We start from the raw sequence: 25,054 nt of genomic DNA on the forward strand, positions 1-25,054 counted from the left end.
AGTGGGTCTTGTAAGGCCAAACAGCGGTCATTCTATCAGAAAAAATAGGTACAAAGCGAATTTAGTAAGTGATATAGGGTGGACATAAGACATCCCAAAAGCTTGGAAAAGCTGTAAGTAAGCAAGGCAGTATATAAATTTAATACAATTTTACCAGCTCAGTCAGGAAAAGTGGGACAAAATCACAGCAAACTATCCTGAGAAGCTTGTGGAAGAAATCTAATTTGTACAGTTTAAAGGTAATTCTACTGAATATTTAGGGTATATGTACACTCTGTATGAGGAGTTTGAAATATACTGAGGTTTAATGTCAGACTGTAAGATAAAGAGGTTATGTCACTTCTTATACAGTGTAATACAATTCATTCAACAAGCCACAATTAAAATACTGTTCAACAAAATCTGTCTACCAACCACTGCCCTTACAACAAAACCACTATTTTAGTTTTAGGTGTATGATTTTGATTACAGATATTAAAGCCCTTCAACTTGGATCCTCTAAGGACTTTACTTTTGCACATTACGTGGCTAGGTCCCTTGAATGTTATAAAGAAGATCAGATTTGCACTTGTAATATGTCAATCAAATTTGAACACTTGTTTAATTGTGTAGCCTGGGGTTGGCAATGGAAGTAGACTCATTTGATCCAAAACGTTACATTTATACATCTAGAAGTTCTGCTACATCATTGTTTTGTATAGGTTAGCATTTATTAGCACAGCAGCCATCTTTAAATAGGTATGTATGAATTTAAAAAGTATTATAATCTTTGTCAATATAATCTTCATTTCTTTCTTTCTTCATAATATTTTGCTCCTGGGTTATATGTTTTTTACATGCAAACTGATGCTCCATCCATCCATCCATCCATCCATCCATCCATCCATCCATCCATCCATCCATCCATCCATCCATCCATCCATCCATCCATCCATCCATCCATCCATCCATCCATCCATCCATCCATCCATCCATCCATCCATATAACCAATAGGTTTCCTAGGTTTGCTCTGTTTTATGGATAAATGTAGCTTCTAGGCCTGGAAAATAACCACTAATAACCAACAGTAACCAGATTTTCAGATTTTCCAGAAATTATAAGAAATTTTAAAATATTCTATGTATTTATCGCCAAAGCATTTTGTCACTTCATCGACTTTAAAAGTACTTTTTATTTTATTTGCAATTTGAACATCTAAAAAAGGTATTTTTATCTTTATGCTACACTAACAATAGAGTTTTATGAAAAAAATTTTAGTTACCCCTATTTAATTTTTATGTGAAAAACTGAAACAAATTTTTACTTGAAGAAAATATAACTATTTCAGAATTTCAGGCATGGATAAACAATGGCAATACATAAGGCTGACAGGATAAGAGGCTAGGAAAATATTAATTCAGTTGTCTCTATCATGTCTGAAGTGGACAGCAGCCTCAAAGGATTTAGAAGGGCACTTGGTAAACAGAGACCAGGGGTGATTCTGAGATTATCTTCTTGATTAGACAAGAGGTCATGTCTCAGACCTTGCAGAGTATTACTATATGTACGATGTGTTGATGTAGAAAAAAAACATGATCTACAGCATTAAATGTAACCTTACTAATTAAAGCTACTGAGTCTTGAATCCTCTGATATCTACTTTTCATTGTCAATCTTTAGGGAATCAGAAAAATATGTTTAGGGCATGAAAGTATTGCTTTTCTAAGTTAAGTGGAGAGTTTTGTGGTTATATTAATTGATATCTGACAATCTCACAATTTACATTTGAAAAAAAGATTAAAGCAATAGTACTTTAAAGCTTGGGGTTAGCTATTGTAAAATTTTTCCTATCTTTAAAAGATTTCAAAAAATTCATCTATTTTTTTATATCCCAAATGAACTATTAACTCATTATGTGTTGGAGTTTGTCAGGGATGGTCTGCACAACTGCAGTTGGTCTTGAACAGGATTCGGCAACCCAAAATGTTCAAAGAGCCTTACTGGACCATAAAAACAAATCTGTCCAGAACCGCAAAAATAAAAATTTCTTATATAAGCCTCCTAAGGGCTCTAAGTGTATATTACCCCACTATCAAAATTGTTAACTAGGTTTAAATACATAATAAGCATTCCTGATTATAAGTTTATTTTCCCTGCAGCGCATCCTGGAGAAAATGTCACACCATGTGACTAATCTGCTGCATGATATTTGGTGCTTTAAGTTTAACTTCCATTACATTATTATTGTATTAAGGTTTTTTTTTGCATCAATAGAAATTAGGGATGCACGATATAATCGGCCCCCTATCGGTATCGGCCTGTATCGGCCTTAAAACTGAATATCGGACATCGGCCACCCCACCGATATTTAACCCGATATTTGATCAGCTTCTGAGTTTCTCAAGTCTAAAAAAAAACAAAAAAAACTACTTCTTCTTCCTCAAAAACTTATTTTTTACAGACTTAAAAACTTCTAAAGACGAGGGAAAAAATATTGATATATTAAAGTATCACACTATCTTCATATGCTGATATATTGCCATTTAAAAACACCATATCAATCTCTTTTACTAATGAAATATTGCTATATGTCATCGTTATGCTACGAAATCCCCCGAAAATTCAAGAAACTTTGCCATATTTTTATATGTTGATATATTGACACGGTATCGATCTATTTTACTAACAAAATCTCACAAGAATTTGCAAAATATCACGAGAGTTTGTAACAGAACGATGCATGCGCAAACAAGGATTCTTCTTCTTCTTCCTCTCAAATGAATACACAGAAGCATGGCGGGGGTGCAGGTGAAATGGAGTTCTTTCTGTAAAATTTAAAGACTGTAGTAGCCACATTTGCTCAGCCATGTCTTTGTGCAAATATGTCGTTGCCTTTTCTTTTTAGCGCTTTCAGGACAAAATTGCCCAAATTGCCAAGGCAGCGCATTGCACTCTAGTGAGCTTCAGATTCCTCTTCTCATTTAGCTTCCGGATAGACGAGTCTGAGTAGCGCCATCTCACTGTGGAGCTGAGTCCGACGTGGTTTTTAGACATACAGTGAGAGCAGGTAGATTGCATCAGAGCGTCGTGCTAAACATGCATCGTGAGCTGTGAACTCACGCTGTACGACGAAACCATTTGCAAGGTTTGAAAAAAATGCAGTGTATGCCTGGCTTAAGCCTATAGCAGTATAACTTTAGAGATAGCTCAGGATAACCTAAGCCACTCTAACTATAGGCTTTTTCAAAAAGCAAAGTTTTAAGCCAAACTAAAAAGCTTGAACATATTTCTGCTGTTCTTCCTGTTTTTCACCTCTCTTTACTACCTCACTTTTGAATTGATTTTAAAGTTTCATCATTGACTTGTAACACACTGGGAAAACATGATTTAAGCTGTATTTCTGACCTCCAGTAGCATTACGCACATTTGAGTTCCCTGAGATCTACGGTCAGTTGCTTTTAGTTTTACTAACCTTTATGCTGGCCTGTTGAACTAATCAGGCCTTTGGATCATTTTATAATTGTTGACAATTCCTTTCATTCCATCTGTGACTGCATCTGCATCCTGCAAAGGGAAATTAACACTTTGAAAATAGTCAACTATAGAAACAATTTGTTCTTTCAGTGCTCCACAATTGAGCTCTCAGTGATGAAAGAGCACAAAAAACCACCAATCACTAATACATTTACATTTAATTATGTTTTTTTTTTTACCTCTTGTTTCTAACTAATCGGTTGACAAGGAAGACAAATTAAGGTTGTTAAAGTCCATTTCATTAAATGATTCCCTTAATCTTTGAAATATTAAGTGACTATCATGACAATATTATCAAATATTCTTTAGATATAGCGACTGACAAAATGTGGAATGTTTGGATTCGGGTGTCTCTGAATTTGTCAAATTAGAGTTTCACTGTTAACATTTTTTTGTTTTCATGCATTGTATGAGAGAGATGGAGAGTGCGATGAAGGGATGCCAGATGGAGTCTGGAGATGTATAATACAGAAGTGGAGTGTTAATGGAGATTTTGCAGAATGTTGTCCTATTAAGCATTTAGGCCTAAATCATACATTGCACGTCTCCACCAGCAGTTTTCAGTTTTTTGATAAGTGATTTAAAAAAAAACAACTATATTTTTATAGACTTTATTTTTATTCCTGTAACAGTGCAACCACTGTGTTTACAGTTCTTGTAATTCATTCTCCACTGCATTGCTTTTACTGGTCCTTTAATTCTGCTTCTAAGCCCTCAGTAAGCATAGCCTTCCAAATATGTAAAGTTATACTTCCTCATTTTGAATGCCTTTATTTGCGAATGAAAATCTGACAAGCGTGTGAAGTCTTATTCTTATATGGCATTAATGGGGTGGTAATCATGCTAATTAGTATTTCATGGAACACACACTCCCTAACACACAGGGCAACTGCATCAGCTTTTGTTGTGCAGTACAAGACCCAATGATCTTAACTCTCTATGGCATGATTTTTTATTTCAGGCAGAAAAAAAATGCTTCACCCTAGCTTTTGGGCCCTCGGGGATCCCTTATAATATATCAATCATAAAATGTGTACCTCTCTTCACACGCTGATGCACATATGCACGCGCACATTCTTGTCTTGCCTGATCTTCATTGATTTTCAGTCATTTTCAACCCTTTCTATTCCCTGAGCATGTCAATAAGCATGAACCGAACTATTACCAGTGCATAGTATGGTAATGGTTTTGCATTTCTTGTAACAGTAGATAGTACATAAAAAATGTTATTATGGTTATAACTATGCATCTCTGTACCTCTCATTTCGTGACCATGTTATTGTACAAACAATAGTGATCTAAGTGCACAGTGTTGCCCAGAGGCAAGGAATGGAAAAACTACCATTTGAATGTATTGTGATTAAAAGGAGTTTTTACTCAGTCAAATCTGCTTCTTCACATATTCATGTGCATCACAGCTATTATTAATGCAAATTCAAAAAAGTTTTGAATTCTTAAAAAGTGAAATTTATCACCTTCTGCTAGCAGTGTGTCCCTGCTTGCAATGTTTTACCCTTAGATGAAAGCTCAAAGCTTTTAAAGTGATGTTTAACTTAAAAAAAATCCTTTCCCCTGGGTGACAAAGTCATAGGTCTGCTGCAAAACCTATATTTTGTTGCTGCGATACAAACAAAGCATAAACAGAGGTGTTCTGGAGTACTGCAGTCTTTAAACAGTGGTTATGTTTGTATGTCTATCCTCTTTCACTCAAGGTTTATGGTATTTATTCTCCATGTTAATAACTGACTTTAACTCTTAAATAATGCAAATATGAAATTATATTTAATGCTGAAAATGTAATACATTGAAAAAGAGGATTGGAAATGATTGTGTTTTAAGTCCTGGCTCAGTTCTAAGTAAATATAATTGTTTTTCATATTTTTTGTATATTTTCTCCCTTAAACTGATTTTATCTACAGTTATATGGATGGAAAAAAAAAACCTCTAAAACAATAAGCTTGTTTTTCAAGCATTTCATATTTCATGTTTTGACCTCTTTCCATTGCAAACCCATTAGAAACTATAAACAAATGTAATTAGATCTTGGTCAGTCAGAAAAAATCCTCAACATTTCAAATTACCCGTCTGTTTTCCTGGTGTTATTTTGCTGGTTTTCTCGCCGATTCTATCCATGTTTATGTTTGTGTAAACCAGAACGTCTAAGTCCTCCATTAGACATCCAGCTGGAGACACTCAACTGTAGCGCCTTCAGTGTGCGATGGAAGATGCCCCGCAGACATGTCAGCACAATCACTGGATACAAGGTAAATACAAACAGCTTCTACATGCATGCATGCATAGTACAATAGCTGCTATACACTCCACACATTTTATGATAAAAGTGTGTTTTTAAAAAAATATTTCTGTCTGTTTTCATCTATCTGCTGGTGTTTGGTGAAGATGACTTATTTATTTTAATTTAAATTTTTTTTTGAGTGTTGAAGTCCTTCCACCACATCAGAACATGATAAAGAAAATGAGACAGAAAAAACAGAAACACATTTTGAATCCTCAGAAAGGTTTTGAAAAATAAATCAAATTTCCACTTTTTTTCCTTGAGTGGCTGCTTATTTCTTTCTGCATGGCAGACACACTTTTCTCTGCCTCTAAAGTGCCCATCCAACCAAGTGTCCAGGAAGATGGCCATGAGGAATAAGGACACACTATTTTTAACTTTCATGTGCTTGAAGGAACTCTTTTATCGTCGTGCTTATATCTTTCTTTCTCAGGTGCAATATTGGTTGAAAAGATGCAGTCAAATAGAACACACAGTACATACAGTAAAAACCATAGACATAGGATTTTTTAAATGTTTTTCTTGTACAGACGTATTGTGATTTTCTTTTAATCATTACAAAACTATTGTGTCCATGCTTAGTTAATGCATACTTTCCATCATTTTTATAATGCACCTTTTCAGGACTGGTCATGCTTTTGCGCTTCTCCTTTAAGCTTTCGTAACAAACGCTAGAAGTTTCTGTCCTTCACTCCTTGAATAAACCATTAAGAAATTGTGGATCAGTATAACTGTGTGGGCTGTAGCTTTGGCCATATGTCTGCACTAAGAGGATTAGTTTGGACAGCAGCTTCCAAAGAACTTAGTGGGAGGCGAATGTGTTTTGTTTCTTTTTTGGTTTATTAAAATATGTTTTTCCTTTTATAGACTTTTTTTATTAGCCATATATAAACTCTCCCTGTTTTGCCCTTATAACACAATAACTAACTAAAAACAATGGATTTATGTGTGTCGACTGTTCAGATCTTTTACACAGAGATAAAGAATGGACACCCAGTTAGTACAACATCCATCATGGAAGTGCCTCTGAGTTTGGACATGCTAACCACTGTGAGTACACACTAATATATTTTTTCTCTTCAAAGCCTTTCCCAAAACTATGTACACTATACTTCTATTTTTAAAAGTTAAAGATGGACAACATGTTAAAAGAGAGTAAGCATTGTTGGAAAGACAAGTCAGTTAAATTATCATGCTGCTCTCTTTCTGCACATCTCTGATGTTATTTTTCAATTATATTTCAATTTATTTATTTATGTGAAATTCATATTTCAAATACATTTTAAAATATCTGTGGCTGTATATTGGTTATTTTATTCTCCAGGTGCACAGTTTTATATCATTAAAATACTTAACAGTACAGTATTTTATTGTTTATCGTTTAACTCTTCACTAATATGTTATTTTTACAAATTTTTTTAAGGTCCACATTTGTGTGACAATTTTTTCTATAATCTTTTTGCTGCTGTAAACACCAGAATTTCCCCATTGTGGGACAATGAAGGGATTTTCTATTCTATTCTAAGATACATAGATTGTATATTTTCTGTACAAGATTATAGAAGTTTTTCTATGGAACTAAATAGTAATTTCTAATTTAGATTTTTGGTACTAGAAGTAAAATAAAATACCAGTGATATGGCACTCATAGGATTTGCAATCATTTTCTTTTTTGATGTAGCAGAAGCAAAGATCATGTTGATGAAAGAGCATTTTATCATTATGTTTTCATTCTGCTAAACGAATAATACGAGATATAATGTATAACAAAAAGCAATGGTGTGTTATGTTACAGTGTCATCTAATTGAAAGGTTATGCACAATCTTGAAAAAGGTTCATAGCTTTTAAACATGTCACATTAGAGTGACCAAATTCTGCATCCTCGATGTTGATTTTATATGATTGAATGTGAAGAAAGTTATGCATTGTTTTTAATAATCTTTAGAAGGGAAAGCCGTGCTACTCATTCAGGGTGAGGTAAAAACTGATATGCAAATCTTTAAAAATATCAGACCACTGTCAAATACATCCTAGCAAAACAAAAATGGCTTGGTATGACACCAAACCCACCAGGATATGGCTTTCCTTTTACAGTAAACTGAGAAAAAGTCTGACAATCTGTAGAGTTCAACAGTTCAGGGGGTTAAATCTGTTTGGGGGAAAACTTTAGTTTAATTTCTCCATGTGGGCATAAAAATCAGACACCACATATTACCCACCAAAACATGATTGGGTCGTTCAAAACAGGCTGTGGTTCTGAATAAAGCTATCCAGAAGAAAACAATAGTTTGAGGTCATAAAAGACACTAGACTAGGATCGAGGTTTACCTTCCAGCAAAACCATGACACTGAATGTTCAGCAAGAGCTACAATAGAAAAGTTAGGATTACTCAAAACTGCTCTTAAAACACATTTCTCTGGTGATGTGATGACCCTTGAGTTCACGAGTCATATGTGGAAGGAGCAAAAATATTAGATACAGTGCTGCAGCGAAACACTACATTACACTTCACCCTGAAAACAACATCCTTCGAGGGAAACTTGGCAGTGTCAGCGTCCTGATTTAAGAAAGATTTCTAGAGATGGGAGAGGGACATTCGTAAAGATAAACTTAATGGATAGGGATAAGAAAAGGAAAATACTTTTATGCATTGCAATAGACTTGAAACTGGGGCAAAAACCAACACTGTAGAAGGATTTAGATTCAAGTATATTTTTAATGTAAAAATAACCAGACTAAATCCATCAGAGGATCTGTGATAAGGCTTTAAAGTGGATGTTCAAAGGATCTCTCCATCCAATCTGACTGAACTTGGGCATTTTGCACAAAACTGCTGGCATTTCCTAATTAGCTAAACTGGCACAAACACATTCAAAAGGTGCTATAGGCTATAGGTGCCCTTGAAAGGGGTTCCAAAGGTATTGTTTTAAAAAAGCTTATAATGCCAAATCTTTGCTATGAAAACAAGAAAACTATGTGTGTTTTACTTTCCATGCCACAGCAATGTATTACTGTTTTGTTGGTTTATCAAAGTAAATAAAGGTAATAAGAAATGTTGAGATCTGAAAATCTTAATAGCTTTATCGGTTTATTTGTTTATATTTATAAAAGGAGTTGTCAACCCAAAACATTTTAAGGATTTGGGTCTTTCTCTTTTAGAGTATTTTAATTGCTTGTTATTTAAGATGAAAAGAATGTTGCAGGGATGCAGAGTAGGAGCAAGGAGAAGAGAGAGGAACAGGAAATATAAGCAATCTCTTTCATTAATCATCATCTTAGATCTTTAGTAAACAATTTAAAAGAACTCCATAACATAGCACGGACCCAGCAAGAATATTGGCAATGCAGCATTATGTATTTTATTGAAATGTGGCTGCAGGATCATATCTTGGAATCCAGAGTCTCTCAAAATTCAACAGAATTAGGTTGGCAATGATTGTGAACAACAGATGTCTTCCAGGACACGTGACTGTGAAGACTTTTTCCTGTAGCCTGGATATTGAGCTGTTGACAATTGGTTTCCCGCATTATTATTAGCCCAGAGAGTTTACCACTGTTTGTGTAGTTACTGTTAATATGGAAGTTATGTCCCCCTGAAGGCGGCTGCGCCTCGGAACTTCCCTACTGGTTCTTTTCCTGGGAGCAAATTATTTGAAAGTATATGGTAAACTATATGGGTAAAACCATATAAAAAAGGACCATAAAAACAGGAGTAAAAAAGTAACAGAGTTTATTCCAGATCAGGTCGTTACAGGACAGAGAAAATGCTTGGAGCTTGCACAGCTGTGGGCTCAAAAACACGTCAGCGAGCGTCCGGCAATGATTGAGCAAAGATTGAGCCCCAAACAAGGTCATCTCCTCCTTCTTATACCTCATGAGTCCATGTTTTGCATCAGGTGGATGCTTAACTTACCGTATCAGAAACTGATACGCCATCCATGTCTTGAACTTCATGCATCTTGCGTCTATGCCCAAGGATTACAGATATGTCTCCTCTATCAGTCCGGCTCCAAGATGTGCCCCTATCCTGTGTATTTCTAAAGACACAAAGGCTGTCCTGATTAGATGACCTCCATACACACAGGGACATCCACAATGTGAAGGAAGGCCTTCTACTCTGTCTAATCTTGCTAACAGAATAACAGTGCACATGATGTATAAAGAATAAACTTAACATTACTGTTTACATTCCACCTTCTGCTGTTGCCGACATTGCATGTGAGGTAATCAGTTAGGTGGTGCTAACTCCAGACACAACAGCCGAATGCATTTGTGGCAATAACTGGTGATTTTAAATATGTCTCACTTTCTGCTACGCTTTCAACATTCCAACCATTTGCCAGCTGCTGCACCAGAGAAAATCAACGTTTGGACTTGTTTTATGCAAATGTCAAGGACTCCTACATCTCTGAAGTAAGACCTCCTCTTGGGAAATCACAATCAGATCACAATCTTGTTTTTCTCTGCTCAGATTATAAGCCACTTTATAAGAGACAACCTGAATTAAAAAGAACTGTAAAAAGATGGTCACAGGAGGCTGCAGAAGCCCTGTATAGTTGTTTTGAGGCTACAGACTGGGATGCATTGTAATAAAAGAGGATATCAACACAATGACTGAGTGTGTGAGTGATTACACCATCCCTACCAGAACAGTGAAATGTTTCCCAGTGATCTGAAGCAACTGCTCAACAAGAAAAAAAATTAACCCTTTAAATAGCGAGGCAGGGAATTAATGAGGAGTATACAGAAGCAACTTAAGGTGATGATACGAGAAAACAAGGAGGCATCCAGGAAGAGGCTGGAAATCAAGCTCCAGCATAACAATATCAGAGGTGTGTGGTCAGGGAACAAGAAGTTCACAGGCTTCAAGCAGATGGATGATCAGACATTTGGAAGTCTGGACAGAGCAAATAAACTGAATACATTCTTCAACAGGTTAAGTTTAGGAACAAGCTCAGCACCCCTCTCTCTTGCCCTCCTTTGCATTACTGTCCTGCTTCTATGAGTTAATTATCAGCAAAATCAGAAGATTTTGCTGATAATGAACTTTCACCTGTCTCTAAAGATGAAGAGGCAACTGGGGAGGCTGAATCAATCAGCCCTAGAGTCCTGAGGGCCTGTGCAGAGCAGCTCTGTGGGATCCTACAGCACCTCTTCACTCTTTGTCTGACTCAGGAGACAGTTCCAGTGATGTGTAAGACCTCCTCCAGTCTTCAATGACTATAGACCTGTTGCCCATCCCACATCATGGAGGTTCTAGAGAGACTCTGTTGCTTCAACTCAGCAACTGATTAATAATGTATATTTGAACTAGGTGCACTGATTTAGGGCCAAAGGCTTTATAGTGTCTTAAAACCACATGAAGTATGTTATATTTTCGCAAAATTTATTCACAGGTTCATCATTACAGTAACTACATTAAATCTTCAAAATTTAAGTAACAGTGTTAAAGTTAAGAGTTTGGGAGATGAACAAAAAACATGATCAATGATGAAGATTTAAAGATTTCCACTATGAACCTTTTCTGTTATATCTAGTTATCATGGTAATGGATGTTGCTGTGCCTTTGTCCAACACAAATTTGGTCTTAAAGAGACTACTGCAGATATTACACACAAAAAAATATCTAAAAATAAGTCAAGATTTCTTAAAATAAGTGTATTTGCCTGTGATTTATGCATGTAATTAAGATGTTATACCAATGTTGTACCTTAAAATGTTATAGTTAGGTATTGTGTACTTGAAAAAGGATGATGGAGGTTTTTTTTGTTTGTATTTTTAAACATAAATCATCTTATTCCATTGACAAACTGTCTTATCTAATAACTTAGATTAGAATGTTTGTATTTAACCTTGATCTTGAATATTCTCTATCAAGAGTAATAAGGATGTTTGAATAAAATGTCTCATCTTATAAAATACATTATAGGATGAGACGATTACATTTATATAGGTAATTTTAAGGCAGCACCTCATAACTCTTCACCCAGATATTGTTCATGATTAATTTGAGATATTTCTAATTATTTTAAGGTCAATATATAGCACTTGGCACATGTTGATGCTTTGTGCAAACTATGCTACTCAAATACTCGCTAACGTAACCAGAGATAATCAGATTGTCACTGAATGGATGGTGTGACTCAGAGAACCACTACAGGCAATCTAAGCTCCCCTTAAACACCAGTGACCAGTGGCCTTCAGGGTGCTAAACCTGGAAGTTACAGGTCTTAGCGCCTAAAAGGTTCACAGTGCTGCTTTGAAAATTGATTAATTGCAAACATTTGTAGAGTGGTCCATCTTTTAGACAAGTCTAACTATTTACCTGTTCATTTCCTTGAGGGAGGAATTGTATTATAATCTTTGTTCTCTTATAGGGGCAATTTGATGGACAAGCAAGTTTTGTAAGTAACATTTAGCCCATTTGTAATTATTGTTCCCTCAAAGTTCTTCTTATAATATAATAATTTATCCTTTCAATTTCCTTAATCTGATTTTTAGGATGTAGACATTGGAAACCTAAAGGTGAATTCCAACTACAGAGTCAGCGTTGGTGCATACGGCTGGACCGGGGAGGGCAGACCAAGCATGCCCAGAGACATCAGTACTGCCTCACATGGTAAGACTATGTGAGTGGAAGACATCAGTTTAACCATAATTCTAATTATTTACCTGCATAGTATATTCAGTCATGAATAAAATAATTTAATTTTGTTTTATTTTGCCAATAGAGATGTGTATGCCCCCTTCACCACCAACTCAGCCAGTCGTCATGGCCGTATCAGACACAGAGTTGGCCTTATCATGGCAGGAAGGAGAGAGTCAGGGAAGCTCCCCTGTTCTTCACTTTTTGGTGGCTTACATCAGGTCTGTCAAAACTTATTTACGGTAACATTTGCAAACTGAGAAAACAGCAGTTCATAAAATGTCAGGCACCTTAAACAGATTTTTGCACACAGGAAATGAGAAAAAATTGTGTTCAGTAAAATAGGTTGAACCGAAAAGGCCCCTGTCTAAATGTATGGAGGGAAGTCAGAGAAGGCATGTGCATAAAAGAAAATAACATTTTTAAATGAATAGCTTTTCCATCAGGAAATTTTACACTGAAATTGTACACAATGACTATATTAGATATCACATAATATATTTAACATGTACATGTGTCCCATGACTGAATTGTAAATGCTTGGAAACTGAAACCCTAATCCTCACCCTCTGTTCAGTGATAGCTTTTCTCTTTTCACAAAGTTGGCTTCCTTGATGCCTCTTTCAAACTACCTGTCCTCTTTGTTCAAAATCTGAACACCTTGGTCTTTAAAAATTGCGATTTCAGCTTCCAATCATTTATGATTCAGTCATGGAACTCATTCCAAGGAAATTACATAAACACTCCCATTATGATTCAAAAGGCCAATCACATAGACCAAGCACAATAAAAGGCTCCAAGAACCCAGAAGAATAAGGGGTAGCTATTTGATTTACATATGACTTGGAATTTGTGCAGAAGAATAGACCTCTATGCTGCTTAAATACATCAGGGCAGCTAAAGATGCTCTGGTGCATGCCAACAATATTGACAAAGACTTCTGGATAGGTGTCAAAATATGTTAAAGAAAACAGAGCAAAATTCCGGTTGCCTTCCAATTTAAGCCCGTTTGTTGTTGTCATGACCTGAATGACTGAGAATTTACACAGACATATTCAAGATGGATTCTGTAGATATTCAGAAGCGACCGGCATTCAGCTTAACTCAGACACTAATGATATGTATTAGTGAGTGCTATGAGAATGACAAGAAGAGTTCTATGTTTTGGCCACAGGCAGTTGAATTATTAGGAAACTCTGTAATACATCATTAAACATAGTTACAATTATATTTTGATATATTAAAATCTTCTGTTCTGGTTTAAGAGCATGCTGTGCAGGCTGGTCATGAAGTGGGGTTTAATCTGTACCAGTTAGATATGGGACATTTTTTTTTTTAATTTTGGGACGCAGAAACAGAAATAATAATAATAAAAAAATCTAAACATTTCCACATGAACTTGTTTGAAGTGTGCAGTTATGCTGAGGATGTCATAGGCCTAGTAAATAACCACACACCAACCCACATCAACGTGTCTGCACAGTTGAAAGCTAAAAATGGTAAATGTCAAGGAATCCCGTGAAGAACTGAATGTTTTTTTTTTATCTGGAAAAATATAAAGCAGTTAATTATTCTTACTTTACTGCTTGAATACAGCATCGTCATTCATTTATTTTACTCTCATTGCATACATTTTATATAACTGGAAACCATAAATCCCTAACTTAACTATTTTTAATTAAGGTGGCCTATTTTATCAAAGTATTTGAATGAAAACTACTTAAAACACAAACATTAAAAAAAATTCCAGGGCTTCAATGTTGCCTTTGGAAACAAAAATAGGATATCTCTTAATGGGTAATTTAAAATAGGTAGTAAACTTAGTGACAAACAAAACTACTAGGATATTCAGCCATCAACAAATGTTTAGCATTTAGGGCCTACCTAGAGGCTGTTGTCTACCCTGGTACTTTAAATTGATCTTAGTCCTTGGAAGCAAGAAAAAAAAAAAAACGCTTTCCCAGAAAACTAACCTTAAATAAATGAAGAGAGTTAAAACATTAAATATTCTTCACAAGGTGTCCCTCTGAATTAAAAGTTTAAACACTGTTAATTAAATTAAACATATATATTTTCCAAATAGCATTTCTACTGCTAGTTTCTCCCAAGTCATAGTAGTGAATATACTATTGGTTGTTTTTCAGTTCTTTCCCCCTGTGAACATTTATGCCTTCACCCTCTGCTAATTCACCTCATATAAACCTCACAACTCTTGTTTTCCTTTAGCTCCAGCAGCACACACAATAAAGCTTTAAGTGTGCAGTCTGTCCTTCAGCCCACTGCTTTGTAAATAAGCTATTGGGGGTGGAGTGAGGTCCATTAAAAACATAACTCAACTCAAAGATGTCTGACACAGCTTCATCCTTAGGCTCTATCAGCCAGATCTTTTAAACTGTATATGTTTGGTTTGGTCATGCTGTAAGTTTCATTCCTTAGCCCTCCTGTTGGTACATTAAGCTTGCATGCGACCCTCTTTTATAAATAATGCAATGCAATGTAAAACTAAGCTGATCGCCCCTATCTCTTTATCCATTAGATGAATTATTTAATCTAAGTGTTGGGCAATACACAAATAGACGCATCTTTTAAAATAATAAACCTTTTATTTTACATTAATAATGATTCTGTGGGTGGTCCATTTAAGGTTAAAGGTTGAAATATGTTCAATCTCGCTTGATTGTAAAAATCAGTTTTAAGTGCATAATAATAGCTTAGAAAAAAACTAATAGTCTGAGATTGAGAATATGCAGATCTTTTTTGTATGCATCATTGCTGGTCTGCTCAGTGTAACCACTTGTGTTTAGACACAGGGGTCAGTTGGGACATGAGAAAGAATGAATTTCATTCTTTTTCTATTAGTGTTCAGCCTCATAGACACACATGTCTAGACACTGTCTGCAGAGAAGCCAAGGACACAATGAGTAGATTGTGTTCATACGATGAATTCCTAAATCTTAGGCGGACAAGATTGAAACTATTTGTTTTCATTAAAATAATACAGGTTAAAAAAAATGGGAAGTATTAAACAAGTTATCAAAATGCAGTGCTGATTTTTTGTTTTTTTTTTGCTGCAAAGCTTTTGATTGCATATCAACAAAGATACCAACGGGAACTGTTACGTCCAGACATGAATATGTGTCTCTGTCTTTTTCTGCATGTGCTGCTATTAATTTAGAAGGGCCATCGCAGATGCAGATCTTTCCCCTTGTACATCTAAAGATGCCTCCCTGAAGAGACATCTTAAGTGTTTTGTTTTGGCTGAAAATGTATAAACACAAAAAGCTTGATATTAGTTATTATTTTTTCTCTTTAGGCAGATTTTCTTGAAAAAGAAATCCGATTTTTATCATTTGACTGAATAATTTTTATCTTTCACCACAATGAAATAAAATATAAGCATTGCCTTTTTGATAAACCGTTCATTTGTCTTTTCTCATTGCAGAAGCAATCAATAAAGCAAAACTAAAATCAGTAACATTTTATTTATTTTTTTTATTTATCCTTTATTTAACCAGGTAATACCCATTGAGATTAAAAATCTCTTTTGCAAGGGAGACCTGGCCAAGATAGGCATCAAAATTACATCACATCATTACATATGTATAAAAGACACACACATAAAAGCCAAATATGCACTTTCAATAAAATTTCAATTAAAACATTGACATGTGAGGGAGTCTAACTCAAAACATCTAATTCTCAACTTAAAAGTATTCAAAGGAACCAATTTACTAAGTTTCATGTTATTTTGCAGCAAATTCCATGTAAAGGGAGCAGAGTAAGCAAAGGCCTTTTTACCCAGCTCAGTACTGACACGTGGGACAGAAAACAAGACAACAGCCTGAGAACGGAGAGAGTAATGACCAGTACTTTTTTCATAAGAAGTGAACATAAATAAGATGGAAGCGCACCAAGAATAGCCTTATATATAAATATATACCAATGACAAAGCCTCCGTGTAGCCAAGGCAGACCACCCTACACGAGAATACAGCTCACAGTGATGGGTGCGAGCTTTACAATTAGTAATAAATCTCAATGATGCGTGATAGGCTGCGTCTATCATCTGCAGGCATTGAGCAGATGAATGCATATATAATATATCACCATAGTCCAGCACAGTTAAAAAAGTGGATGCCACCAACCGTTTTTTTACATTAAAAGAAAAGCACAGCTTATTTCGAAAGTAAAAACCCAATTTTAGTCTCAACTTTCTCACTAGACAGTGAACATGAGGCTTAAATGATAGGTTGTCATCAATGACAATACCAAGATACTTATAAGTTGAAACTATCTGTATTTCACGACCATCAAGAGTAACCACTGAAGGAACATTCAGTGACCTGTTCCGAAGGTCTGTGAAAACTAAGCATACATTTAGTTTTTTCTGCATTGAGCACAAGTTTCAACTGTAGCAAAGTATTTTGGACCACATTAAAAGCATTCTGTAAGTGTGCAATGGCTTGTTTAAGAGAAGGTGCACAGCAGTAAATAACTGTATCATCTGCATAAAAATGAAAATTTGCATCAGACACATGCCGATTAAGATCATTTATATAAATAGTAAATAAAAGAGGGCCTAATACAGAGCCTTGTGGAACCCCTTTAAAGATTGGTAAAATACCAGATTGAACACCATCATGCTTAATGCACTGAACATATTTTTACTTTTTATTCACTTTTTCCATTCAAATCCAAAAAGAACATTCTATAAAAAAATTGTTCATGTATTGTAATATTGTAATGAGATGTAATTTGTCATTCAGTATTAGAATGCTCAGAATATAATTTCAAAATATGATTCAAAGACAGAAAACAGTGTGATGTCTCTTTGTTTTGGTGTTTCCTATATCTTTATGTTTAATACTTATTATTTCTTACCTAGGCCAGAAATGGACACAGAGTGGACTTATATACGTGAGCCCATTGAGACCAATTCCATGGTTTTAAAAGGCTTGTTACCAGAAACAGAGTACCAGTTTGTTGTCAGAGCGGTCAACATGCATGGTGTGAGCCCACCAAGTCACATCAACATCCCTGTGCGAACCCTTGGTAAGGCCAGATGCTTACTGTATCTCTGAATCTATTAAAAAGCTGAAATACTACATTTCAGCAAGTCCTTGGAAAGGTTTGGTTTGAAATAATGTCAAGTCAGTGAATTTTTGTATAAAACGTGTATGTTCTTTGAATCATCATGGCTGTAGAGTTACTCATTGAGAAATAGATGCAACTATGGTAAAACATGTTTTGCATCTATTGTGCCATCTCTAGAAAGTGTCTTTACATGGGCAATTTTTTACTCAACACAAGACAAATGATAATTAAATTTGGTTCAGTTTATTTATATAGAGCCATTTCACACATCTCAAGGCTACGAGACAAAAGCGCTCCTTACCTGTCAGCCAATGACGCACTGAGTAGAGCAATATTGCCCCTCATAGAGTCCTGCTTTTAAGACCATGTGGGATGTTTGGCTTTGTAGCCAATGAAATAAGGTTTCAAACAAGGGTAGATATGGCTGGGTTGCATAAAGCAGAGCCGTGTTACCGGCTAGTGTAAGAGTGAAATACACCGCAGAGACTGGATCAGTGCACACAGTTCGAAGCAGATTACTTACAACGCTCCAATATTTTTGGATGCTGATTTTGTTTTATTACAATGCCGAAAAAAAAATGCAGCTCAGAAAAGGCCCTATTTTAGCTTGACAAGCAGCAGATTCCCTATTTTTTTATTTTTATTTTTTATGTTATTTCAGGTTTATAAATGTTACATTTTTTTATATACATAGATTCTGAAAAAAAGTGGAAAAATACTTGCTTCATAAATGTTTTGTGGCAATCGAAATGCTTCAGTGTTATTCTATGGGTCAAATAGTTGAGTAAAAGCATTTGGCACAATCTGTCACATATGGAGAGGTTTGGAGATGCTGGTGACACCAAAGGTTCAAAGCCCCACAGCTCTAAAACTGTTTCAGCTAGAGGTCTGACATTTTCTGTATTTGTGGTTGACACGATGTAGAGCAAACGTAATACAATGAGACATGCTTTTTCTCTAGCATGTCTTTATTACTGCTGTTCAAAAAGACCTAATATTTTCATGAATAAAAAAAACAAACTTTGAGTCATGTTTGAAGCTTAACCTGTGTTTTACTTACACCATTTTACTTTCAAGTGATGTATCACATATATAACGTGGGCTTACATTTTCTTAGTTATTTGCTTTTCCATTTGGGTAGGATTACTTCAAATTGGGTGGGTGTTAAAGATTTGTTAAAAGTTCCTGTGAAGGAAAACTAGCTGACTGCATTGAGTAATTGACTTGCAGGACATGCTCCTGGATGTGCTAGCGGTGACAACATTCACTTGTATTTAGTTGCTGAGTCTTCAGCAATCCCTCACGCTAAGCATGCATGTAGCAAAAGTGGAGAGTAAAACTGCCTTTTAACAGGAAGAGACCTCCAGCTTAGTGTGAGTGGCCTGGGTTTCAAGGAGGTAGATTCAGACATAAATGAGAATTCAGACTTCACAGGAACAATTCTAGTTGAGATTAAGGTGCAAGTTTCAGATGTCTGAAAATGCTACTTTTATGTCTTCTGACAATTATATGCAAGTATATTCATTAGAACGTGGAGCCCAAATAGATAAATCTTTTGTGTGAAATATGCAAATCAGCCTAAAAACAAAACTAAGCACCTTGCTGAACTTTATGAGTGTCATTATCCACATTTTAATGAGTCTTTTACTGAAACCAGTTGAAAGGCAACACAGACAGGACAAAGCCATAACTAACGCTTTGCATAAAAAATGAAATTGTCTAGAGCTTCTTTAAACGAAATTTCTTTTTGTTTACACTCTTGTATACAAAATGACAAAATAAATCTGTCTAAGTCTAAGCTTGGAGGGGGACTTTGAGTACCAGTAGGGATTATCACTGAGGCGCTGGAGATCTGGCTGACCGCTCCACCTAACGGGAAAAGCACACTCCAGCTCCCAACAGCTAATAGCATAATAATGGCATGTCAGAGCCATCTTTGGTTGCCAAAAATGAATTAAGGCCTCTGCCTTGCCACTGAAGAGTTCAGTATAGGTTCAAATAACTTCATAAAAACATATATTTTAGGTTACGACCAATTTCTCAACCCTATTGCATCTTAGAATGAGGACTTTTCATTTTCATCATGGTATGGGTATTAGCCTCATCAGTTTAGCAGGAAAATATATATTAGGCTTTTAATACTTAATTCAACCTTAAAAAGGCATGGGAGGGGTAAATCGACCACAGATCTCAATGTGATTTTTTTTTGAGGGGTCATAGAATGATTCCATAGGGTATTTGGTGCTGGTCCTTAAGGTCTCTGATTAGGGTGTGTAACATTGGTTGGGCTGAAAATGGCATATTTGCTTTTCTATGGGCCCTAATGCAAGACGGGGGAAAGCAAGTAAACCGAAACCTATTGGCTTATCTAGCGGACCAGATCCCTTTAGCGAGCCAGTTCCAGAGCCCTTTAGCAGGCCAGTTCCCCAGCCATAGGGCCCTTAGTGGGCCTCCTTTCGAGCCAGAACCCTTTAGCGGGACATTCCTTGAGCCAGAGCCCGTTAGCGTGCTCCACTCCACTTTTGGACCCTGGCTGGGTTGCTTTGTGTTTTGGACTTTTTTTGTTTCATGCCCTTATTCCTGGTTCCCGCTCCACCCACCCTGTTTGGGTTGTTTTTTGTTTTTGGACATTTTATGGTGTCTGGAATCCGCCCTTAAGTGGGGGTACTGTCACGGTCTTGGTTCTGTTAAGTTTTCTTTTGAGTATTCAGTTTCACCTTGATCCATGTTTTTCTTTGTTTTCTAGTTGTATTGGTTTGATTCCTATTGTGTTGTGTTTTCTGGATATATTTGAGTTCTTAGGTTTTTCTTTGTTGCCCCTTGTTGTCCTCTTGTGTTCTTCGTTTCCCTAGCTCCTTTCTAGAAGCCTCTGTTCACACCTGCTCCCAATCAGCTCATTAATCCTGTCTTTATTCAGTCTCCCATATATATTCTTCCTGTGCAGTTCCTCAGTGCTGGTTCCTTGTCTTTCCCTGACTTCTCATGCATGTTTTCGCTGATGTCTCCATTGTTCTGTTTTTTCTTTATTTTTTATGTTGGATTTTTAGATTCCTGCCTCAGTTGCCTGTGAGTAATTTTTTTAAATCTTCAAGAACTCACCTCTGCCTCCTCACCTTTGCATGTGGGTCCAAACCCTGACAGAATGCATCATAATTCAAATGACAGAGTGTTATTCTCCGGCTTATATACAGGGTGGTAAACAACATGGAGGCGCCCAAAGACAGCGGCCAAGAGCAGCTTTCGACAATTTCACAGAATATGCCGTTGAAATTGTTACAAACAAGGCATTGCGCGTGCAACTATGGCCGCCAACGCCTGCTGGGGCTGTGGTCACAAAATGTTTTAAAAACAGACATTCTTGACCGTTTAAAAAGCTACGGAGTGTTATGGGCGAATTAAAAAAACAAAACAGTGCGCTCACTTACCAGGCCAGGCTGGAAGAAGAGATGCGCAAGACTGAGGAAGCGAGGCTGCAGAGCCGGGGTAATGGCGAAGCTAAGGAGGAATCCCCACAGACCACCGCTATCATCAATCCTGCTCTCCAACCTCCGCTCTTTTCAAAAAAGGAGCTATGCAACTGCTTCGCTATTATTCTGACGAAGTCTTGGCTGCATCCAGCAATACAATGCTAATAGCCTGTGGGGGGTATTCTATACCGCACTGATAGAAACAGAGACCTCTGTGGTAAGACTCTCAGTGACAGACTTTGTGTTTACATTAACAATGCTAGATCGGTCACCAGCTTCTGTTCTCCAGACATCGAGTTTTGGCTCCTCCACTAAATGAAGCAAGCCTCGATATGCGCCTCACGGAAACGCCCCCTCCAGTACTCAACACATGCCTTGAAGCCTCTGCTCATCTCATAACATCAACATTTTTATGTTTAAAGGAACATTTATGAAATTATTAATCACCTGCAGTCAGTCAATATGATGAACAGATGATGTTTGGATATTTTTTTTATCTTAAACTTTCTTTACATTTTTCTTTATTATAAGAAGCAAATTAAGAATCAGACCCAACAGCGACCTGATACTTCTTTTAATTGTCTTAAAGCAAAATGAGTTTACATTTAGTTGAACTCTTCAATTTATATGAGGTTACGTTTGTTTCAGCTTTAACTGAGCAGATTATCATCTTCTATAATTAGATAGTTGTGAAATGCAGCATATAACTGGTTAATATTTTCAGCTGCAGCAGAAAGCAGTCTGACTGATCCAGATTTACATTCCAGGGTTCTGCAGCTCCTTCAGTCAGAATTTCCAGTTAAACTGGAATTCCCTTAAACTTGTTAATTTACATCTTCTTTGGAGTTAAAGTCGACTGACTCAACTATTAAATAGCTCACTTTATCCCTGACAGATCGGTATTTGCAGTGTCTGCAAAAGCAGACCTGTTTTTGTTCACTCCTGCTTCATCTCATCCCCTCATCTCTCGGCAGCACCAGTGTTGTGCTGCAAAATGATTCCTGCTCCGAGGTAAAGCATAGATCTGTGCAGAATTCATCCAGCAGTTACTGGTTTAAACACTGACTACACATAAACATTTTAAAATTATTTAGCACATGTTTTAACATGACAACTTAAGCTTGTATTCAACATTCTAACTTTGAGTGAGGGATCAGAAAGGGATCAGCTTTCTGAGGCAGCCAGCAAGGTTTATTAGGAGCAAACTGCAGAGGCTGCACTGCATGGTGCATGATGGGAAATGCTCTCCTGCCACAGGTGAACGGAAAGGTAATTAAAAGTTTTGTCAATAAAAATGCAGCTGCAAGACCTCCCCAACCCTTTAATTTGTCTAATTCATCTACATACATACAAATCAAAGAAAGTAATCATTGGCGTATTTGTTGCACATATTTGTTGAGCTAAACATGCTTAGATGGAGTTTAATTGCTGTGATGAATGTTAGGATGGAGTTTATAGAATTAGCGTGCAGAAAAATCCACAAATAAATTATATTTGCAATATTAGGCTATTTTTGGCTGATTGTTTAATACATTTGTACAGTGGTGGATGGAGTACTTAACTATAGTACTTCAATAAAAGTATTGATGCTCAGATTCAATTCTTACTTATCTCCACCTGTTCCTCTGATTCCTGTTCTAAGAAGCTCCAATCAGAACACAGATTTCCCTTTTCCTCACAACTGATTGGCTGCTCTGCTGGGGGTTGGAGTTAAATACCTCCTGAACTCTGGACCTCTTACCAACAGCCGAAACTAAACTGATCTGAATGTGATGCAAACATTGAACTCTCTGTGTCCTGCTGTCTTTATAGTGCAGTTAGGAAACAGGCAGCAGAATTCCCACAGGAACCAAACACATCCAGGTTTTTCATCTTGGATTTCGTGATATGGTTCTGTGCATACATTGGACATCTGAGTTCTAGTAACCCAGTCAGTTGTTTTGTTTAGAAAGATGTGAAGACGGTTAAACTTCCTGTGTTACTTTAAGAGCACTCCTCTACCTGGAATCACAGCCTGATGTTCCTCCCTCATCTGGGTGGAACCAACATCTGCTGAAGCTGAAAGCTGATTGGCTGCAGCCTCTCTGCTCTGACACACGAATTGTAGACCAGATATCAGACCTATTTTTGTTTTCAGGAAATGAATCTCAGACAGTCATCGTGACTGAGAGCAGAAATGGAGGAGAACCAGCTGGACAGAGAAACCATCTCCTGTTCAATCTGTCTGGATCTCCTGAAGGATCCGGTGACTATTCCCTGTGGACACAGCTACTGTATGAACTGTATTAAAAACTTCTGGGATGATAATGAGGAGAAGAAAAGCTACCACTGCCCTCAGTGCAGGGAGACCTTCATACCAAGACCTGTTTTGAAGACGAGCACCATGTTAGCAGCTTTAGTGGAGCAGCTGACGAAGACTGGACTCCAAGCTGCTCCGGCTGACCACTGCTATGCTCGAGCTGAAGATGTGGCCTGTGATGTCTGCACTGGTAGGAAACTGAAAGCCATCAAGTCCTGTTTGGCCTGTCTGGCCTCTTATTGTGAAAAACACCTTCAGCCTCATAAGAATTCAGCTCCATTAAGGAAACACAAGCTGGTGGAGCCCTCCGAGAACCTCCAGGAGAACATCTGCTCTCGTCATGATGAAGTGATGAAGATGTTCTGCCGTACTGATCAGAAGTCTATCTGTTACCTCTGCTCTTTGGAGGAACATAAAGGCCACAACACTGTCTCAGCTGCAGCAGAAAGGACTGAGAGGCAGAGAGAACTGCGGGAGAGACGAGGAAAAATCCAGCAGAGAGTCCAGGACAGAGAGAAAGATGTGAAGCTGCTTCAGCAGAAGGTGGAGGCCATCAATTACTCTGCTGAGAAAACAGTGGAGGACAGTGAGAAGATCTTCACTGAGCTGATCCGCCTCATCAAGAAAAGCAGCTCTGATCTGAAGCAGCAGATCAGATCCCAGCAGGGAACTGAAGTCAGTCGCGTCAAAGAGCTTCAGGAGAAGCTGGAGCAGGAGATCACTGAGCTGAAGAAGAAAGATGCTGAGCTGGAGCAGCTCTCAGGCACAGAGGATCACAACCAGTTTCTCCACAGCTACCCCTCACTGTCAGACCTCAGGGAGTCTACACCCTCAGCCAGAATCAACATCCGTCCTCTGAGAAGCTGGGAGGATATGACAGCAGCTGTGGCAGAGCTCAGAGACAAACTACAGGACGTCATGAGAAACACATGGACAAAGATCTCACTGACAATGACTGAGGCAGAACCAGAGAGTAGAGCTGGGTTCTTAGGAAATTCATGTCAGATCACACTGCATCCAAACACAGCATACAGTTATCTGTTACTATCAGAGGGAAACAGGAAGGTGACAAGGACGCTTCAACCTCAGTCTTATTCTTGTCATCCAGACAGATTCACTGGGTGGTCTCAGGTTCTGAGTAGAGAGAGTCTGACTGGACGTTGTTACCTGGAGGTGGAGTGGAGGGGGAAGGCTATTGTTGCAGTAGCATATAAAGATATCAGCAGAACAGGAGGAGGGAAGGAATGTTTATTTGGATGTAATGAAAAATCTTGGGCATTAAGTTGTTCCCAAGATGGTTATAAATTTGGTCACAACAACATCTGGACCTCCATCTCAGGTCCTGGTTCCTCCAAAGTTGGAGTGGACCTGGATCACAGAGCAGGTGTTCTGTCCTTCTACAGCGTCTCTGAAACCAGAACTCTCCTTCACAGAGTCCAGACCACATTCACTCAGCCGCTACACGCTGGAGTTTGGGTTTGGGGTATTGGTGCCTCTGCAGAGTTCTGTAAATCCAAATAGATCCAACGTGTATTTAAACATGCAGAATACAGTTTGATGATGCACTTTAGAAAAAAAAACTCAATTTTTTTAATCATGTCACCCATGACACAAAAATTTATAGATTTGGTTATATGGATAATTGTTATTTTTTTTACTCATAAAAAGGGATTCCGGTATCTGTTGGATATATTAAAGCATCTTTAGTTTCTTTATCACCACTGTTTCCTATCAACA

At 37.2% G+C, this 25,054-nt stretch overlaps 2 protein-coding genes across 3 annotated transcripts in view; both read left to right on the forward strand.

The window, feature by feature from the left end:
• Positions 1–25,054, forward strand: part of LOC119797054 (pikachurin) — a 49,548-nt gene that overhangs the window by 3,709 nt on the left and 20,785 nt on the right. For both annotated transcript variants that reach the window (XM_038305940.1, XM_038305951.1), the window contains exons 2-7: positions 5,669–5,778; positions 6,774–6,860; positions 12,190–12,216; positions 12,314–12,431; positions 12,544–12,679; positions 17,343–17,509. In XM_038305940.1, coding sequence (XP_038161868.1) covers positions 5,669–5,778; positions 6,774–6,860; positions 12,190–12,216; positions 12,314–12,431; positions 12,544–12,679; positions 17,343–17,509 — 645 coding nt within the window. The remainder of the gene's footprint in view (positions 1–5,668; positions 5,779–6,773; positions 6,861–12,189; positions 12,217–12,313; positions 12,432–12,543; positions 12,680–17,342; positions 17,510–25,054) is intronic.
• Positions 23,180–24,875, forward strand: LOC119797061 (tripartite motif-containing protein 16-like). The gene has a single exon (XM_038305964.1). It carries the CDS (start codon positions 23,195–23,197, stop codon positions 24,836–24,838), a length of 1,644 nt encoding a protein of 547 aa, XP_038161892.1. The 5' UTR covers positions 23,180–23,194; the 3' UTR covers positions 24,839–24,875.

This window comes from Cyprinodon tularosa, unplaced genomic scaffold (genome assembly GCF_016077235.1).
Source record: "Cyprinodon tularosa strain WSP-4 unplaced genomic scaffold, ASM1607723v1 ctg115, whole genome shotgun sequence".
NCBI classification, from domain to species: Eukaryota; Metazoa; Chordata; class Actinopteri; order Cyprinodontiformes; family Cyprinodontidae; genus Cyprinodon; species Cyprinodon tularosa.

Excerpts from the sequence above, each read along its gene's own strand:
- LOC119797061 (XM_038305964.1), top strand. The coding sequence starts at position 23,195 with ATGGAGGAGAACCAGCTGGACAGAGAAACCATCTCCTGTTCAATCTGT.